Source organism: Bos indicus x Bos taurus, chromosome 5 (genome assembly GCF_003369695.1).
Source record: "Bos indicus x Bos taurus breed Angus x Brahman F1 hybrid chromosome 5, Bos_hybrid_MaternalHap_v2.0, whole genome shotgun sequence".
Lineage (NCBI taxonomy): Eukaryota > Metazoa > Chordata > Mammalia > Artiodactyla > Bovidae > Bos > Bos indicus x Bos taurus.
This window is the reverse complement of record NC_040080.1, coordinates 62,640,298-62,645,902: the sequence shown is the minus strand read 5'-3', so window position 1 is coordinate 62,645,902 and position 5,605 is coordinate 62,640,298. Positions and strand designations below refer to the sequence as shown.

Below are 5,605 nucleotides of genomic sequence, written 5' to 3'. Positions count from 1 at the left end.
GGATAATCCGTGATGTCACAGACTAGACAAAGAGATAATTTTATGATAGTTATGATAGACTTTATTTTTCTCCCAGTCCACACCTCCTTTTGAGAGAACTTGGCCAGAGGAGAATGACCTAGGTATAGACATGAGCTAATTACATTCTCCTTTTTGAAATTTGGAGTTAGGTACAGAGACTATGTTGATAAATTATGGGTGATCAAGCTAGAAGGTAATACATATAAATAAATAAATATTACTTCTTAAATTTTTTTTAATTTTTAAAATTTTTATTGGCATACAGTTAATTTATACAATGTTGTGTTAGTTTCAGGTGTACAGCAAAGTGAATCAGTTACACATATATTGACTCTTTTTTTGATCCTTTTCCCATATAGGCCATTGCAGAGTATTGAATAGAATTCCCTGTGCTATATAGTAGGTCCTTATTACTTATCTATTTTATATAGAGTAGTGTGTATATATCAATCCCTTCTCTATGTTTATAAGAGACATCATGGGATAACATTATGGTAAATAAAACACATAATTTGGATGGATGAAAATGCTGAACTGGGAAAAGAAATTCATATCCTGAATGAAATTTTATTCTAGTGAAGACAACTGCTGCTCCCCACTGTAATAGAATAGATCCTGTACAATTATCTGACTAGTGAGTGGTTGATGGCATATGGTGCCATGCCACAGGAGATTAGATGCAGCACAGACAGTGGTCAGATCAGTCTTGGTGAGGAAAGGCTCATGCATAATTCACAGTGTGTAAAGTAATTAGCCTCCAATTAAAATAAATAAATTAATTTTAAAAAAGAAGGAAAAAAAGTCATGTTTATTTAAAGTAGAATTTACATTCAGTAAAACTCCAAAACTTGGCAAATGCAGTCATCATCATAGTCAAAGTGTAGAACAGTTCTTCGATTGCTCCACCCCCAAACCCTGTGCAACAAACTCTTCCCCAATTCTTAAGAATCCACTGATCTGTTTTCTATCAAGGGGGTCAAATTTAGTCATTAAATGGTCTAGTATAGAAAAAATTGCAAGCAGAAAACCCCCAATTTTTTTAAAATTTTATTTTATTTTTAAACTTTACAATATTATATTAGTTTTTGCCAAATATCGAAATGAATCCACCACAGGTATACCTTGTTCCCCATCCTGAACCCTCCTCCCTCCTCCCTTCCCATACCCTCCCTCTGGGTCGTCCCAGTACAGCATACTTTGAAACATACATTTAGAATATTCTTTTGAATATTCTTTTAGAATGAGATTTGAAAATAACTTTTGTCAATTAAAGCAGCTGACAAGTTGTCTTAAGATAGTTGTAGAAAAGCTAGTGTAGTTACTGGGGCTGGGGCTGGTTGATAGAAAACCCATTTTAAATAATGGAATTGAATTCTTTCTTTTCCCAAACTTTATTTTTTTTTATTTTGTATTGGGGTATAGAAGATTGGAATGGAATTCTAAAGAAGTTCTCTAAAAGCAGATATATGTGCTTTTTTGTTTGTTTGTTTTTAGCTATGCCATGTGGCTTGCACAATCTTCGTTCCCCAAACAGGGATTGAACCCTGGGCTATGGCAGTGAGATTGTCAAGCCCTAACCTCTGGACCATCATGGAATTCCTGAGATAGCTGTTCTTACAGATATCAGTATTTGGTATCTTTTTGAAAGTTCACTCCTGCTACCATCATGAAAGGCACAAAAGACAACAAAAACTCTATTTTGTATATATCAATTGTCACATGTTCAAATACACCTTATTTCCATGAAAAGCTGCTTTCAAGCACCACAATTCTGTCTTTCAAACATCAGCTCTGAAGTTTTTCAGCGTCTTGAACTGAATTGAGTTGCACTCTGGATGAAAAGCTGATCCCTCTTAAAGAGGATAATAGAAGATTCATGTTGTTCAGAAGAGATATGGATGTGGAAAGGAGAAGCTTCTTTAGAGAGGTCAGGAGCCATAGGTGGGATAATATAGGCTTTTGCAAGCTTTCAACTTCCTAAAGAGATTCACCTCCTAAAGGCTTATAATGAAAGCTTGGAGAAAGTCGAAATTCAAGGCTACTTAAAATACTTATAAACACTTAGAAGAGTGGACTTTAGTTAGAGTGGGTGGAAGGTTGTACTACTCAGAAGTTCAGCAAGTGTACTCTGGCATCAGACATATTTAGTATTTAATTCTAACACAGGCACTCAGCTGTGTGACCCTGCACAACTTATTTCACCTCTTTTCTCTTCCATTCCCTCATTTGTAAAATAGAGAGGAATTTCTAGGCAGATCTAAGTCATCCATATGAGGCATGCCTTGCTAATTCATTGCTCTCAGTACGTAAACTCTCAAAGGTTGGAGGTTCTTCACTTAAAAAGATTCAGTTCTGGGATCCCTCATTCATTTGTTCACCCAGCCACCCATGTACTCATCCATTATTCATTTATCCATTCAACAATGAATTACTGAACACCTATCACTGGTCGATATTGTAGATGGAACTGTGATCAAAGATATTAGCTTGAATTTGCAATCTTACAGACAAGAAGAGAACATAGTTTCATATAACCATTTTTATGATATATACTGTGATATACTGTGTACTGTGAAAGCATAGATACTAGTAGTGAGAAATGATAGGGAACACAACTTGGAGGTTGTTTTTATTTTCGTTTCTCCACTCTTGACATTCCATTTTACAATTCCTAAATTTTTAGCTTTTACCCACCAGTATCCCCAAACAGTCAGACTTCTTCCTGTCCCATCCTCAAATTCTGTGTTTTTGAAGATGGTTATGATCAATAAGAACACCCTAATTGTCATAATGTCTTTCTTCATATTAATTGATTTCTGCAGCATTTCACATTGCCAACTATCTATTTTTCTTGAAACATTCTCTTCCCATGAATTCCACAGATATATTTTCTTTTTTTTTTAATTTAAAATTTTTATTTTTGGCTGTGCTGGGTCCTTGTTGCTGCTCAGGCTTTTTCTAGTTGCTGAAAGCGGGGCTACTCTTCATTGTGGTGGCACCTTCTGTTGCAGAGCACTGGCTCTAGGCAAGTGGGCTCAGTAGTTGCGGTACATGGGTTTAGTTGCTCAGCGGCATGTGGGATATTCCTGGCCCAGGGGTTGAAACTTTGTCCCCTGCATTGGCAGGTGGATTCTTAACCACTGGACCACCAGGGAACTCCTCTATTGACTTCTTAGCACCTTCTCTGCCTCTTCTGCTCACCCTCTTTTATTCATGACACCCTCAATTTTCACATCAATTTCTATTTCAATAGCTATGGATTGCTAAACCCATAAAAAATAGAAGTAAAAGTGTTAGTCTCTTAGTCATGTACAACTCTTTGCGATCCCATGGACTATAACCTGCCAGGTTCCTCTGTTCATGGAATTCTTCAGGCAAGAATACTGGAGTGGGTAGCTCTTCCCTTCCCCAGGGGATCTTCCTGACCCAGGGAAGATCTTCCTGAACTCCTGTCTCCCACATTGCAGGTGAACACTTTACCATCTGAGCGAAAATCTTGTCCCAAATCCAAATGACTTGACATTATGAGCACTTAATTTATTTAAAATGGGATTTAACTTAATTCAAAACTAAAATATATTATTTCCTCAACTCTCTCCTTCTCCTTTTTATTTCACTGAAATGAATGACAATGTTTACTCAATCTTGTAGGACTTAAATTTGGTATTCCTACCAGCAATATTCTTTCTACTCAAGTTTCTTCCTCTTATTTTTACTTGCTTGACCTATTCCTACTTGTTAAGACTGAGTTCAAAATGGCACTCCCTCTGAAAACATTTATTGACTCACTAATTCAGGTGGAACTGCTTTTTCATTGATAAAGCCTAATCGTTTCTTTATATGAACACTTACAGGTTATAATTTATTTATTTTCCAGTCTTTCTCACTGGCCTGAAGTTTAACTGTATATTGGAAGCCTAGTAATTGGCAGAGAGTTTGGTACATAGTAAGGACTCATCCATTAAGGCTTTAATTATGAAATTCTTTAAGATTCACGAGCTTCTGGACTGTATCCTTGAAGGCTTGTTTTACCTGTTGATTCCTTAGGGTGTAAATGAAGGGGTTCAGCAAAGGTGCAGCTGAGGTACTGAGCAGAGCTACTCCCTTGTTGAACGTGTCCACTTCTTTTGCTGTGGGCTTAACATAAATGAAGAAGCAGCTTCCATAAGAGAGAGAAATGACAACCAAGTGGGAAGAACAGGTGGAAAAGGCATTTGTCCTTTGATGGACAGAGGGGAGTTTCAGAATAGTCCTGATAATGGACGTGTAGGAGAGAATGACTAGCACCAGCGTGACCACCAGGGTCACCGACGCCACAAGAAAGGCTACCTTCTGTATGAGGTTTGTGTCTGAACAGGAGAGCTCCCGAAGGGGCTCATAGTCACAGAAATAATGATTCAGCCGATTGGATTCACAGAAGTCCTGCTGACTCATCAGAGTGATTGGTGATATAATAACCATTAGCCCAGCCAGCCAAGAGCAGAGAACAAGTTGGGTGCAGACTTTGCTGCTCATGGTGGTTGTGTAATGCAAGGGTTTGCATACAGCCACATAGCGGTCATAGGACATGGCAGCCAGAAGGTAAAACTCTGTGGCCCCCAGGAATATAGCAAAGAAACACTCAGCAAAGCAGCCAGCAAAGCTGATGCTCTTGTTCCCTATTGTGATGCTGATCAGGACCCTGGGAATGAAGATGCTTGTGAAGGAAATTTCTAAGAAGGAGAAGTTTCGGAGAAAGAAATACATGGAGGTCTGAAGATGAGAGTCCAGCAAGGTGAGGATGAGGATTGTCAGATTTCCAATGATGCTGAGTAAATAGGTGAGGAATAGAAAGATGAAAACCATCACCTGGAGTTCAGGGACATCTGTTAGACCTAGCAGGATGAACTCAGTCAACACGGTTTTATTTTTCATTGCTGAAAAAGTTTATCTCAAGGTAGAATAGTGATAGTGATGAAAGTTGATAAAGGAAGAGGAGCTCTGAAATGGACAGATGGAATCTGAAAAAAACAAAAGGAGATGAACTTTTCCTCTGATAATATGACCCAGCCCAGTGGCCCAACTGAATGGTGTTGGGTCCTTGCCAGTCTCTTTTGCCCTGCATAGAAAAGTTGTCATTATTTTCCCACATGGTACTCTCCCCAGTGCCAATATGAAATAAACACATGCCTCATAGATGATGTTTAAATAGCTTTTGGGATGAGTTATTAAAGGAATGCTTCCAGCAGCTGCCTCCTTCTAGAATAGTTCGTAATTTTCTTTCTTCTATATTCTCTTTTCTTTCTTTCTACTGATTCCATTTATTGCTCTATGTGTTTGTCTAACTTTTCTCAGACTAGCTGTTTTTCTTACTCTCCCCTGCCATTTTTGCTTTTATTTTTCATGTGACTATAGCAGTCTCTCATTTTCCTTCTTGTTCAACTCCCTTGGATTCCCTTGGTGTCAAAAAGTACCAGCTCCTCACTTCTTTCCAGTGGACCCTCCATGCTTCTCTCCTTACCTGTCCACTAGAATTCAAAGTTCTCTATATTAGGGTTATGTCATTCTGTTCTCTGAACCATTCCATATACTTGTCTGATGCTGC

General features: G+C 38.2%; 1 protein-coding gene across 1 annotated transcript; it reads right to left on the bottom strand.

Moving 5' to 3' along the window:
• Window positions 1-3,990: 3,990 nt before the first annotated feature.
• LOC113893519 (olfactory receptor 2AP1) lies at window positions 3,991-4,935 on the bottom strand. The gene has a single exon (XM_027543463.1). The coding sequence runs from the start codon at window positions 4,933-4,935 to the stop codon at window positions 3,991-3,993; it is 945 nt and encodes a 314-aa protein (XP_027399264.1).
• Window positions 4,936-5,605: the final 670 nt, after the last annotated feature.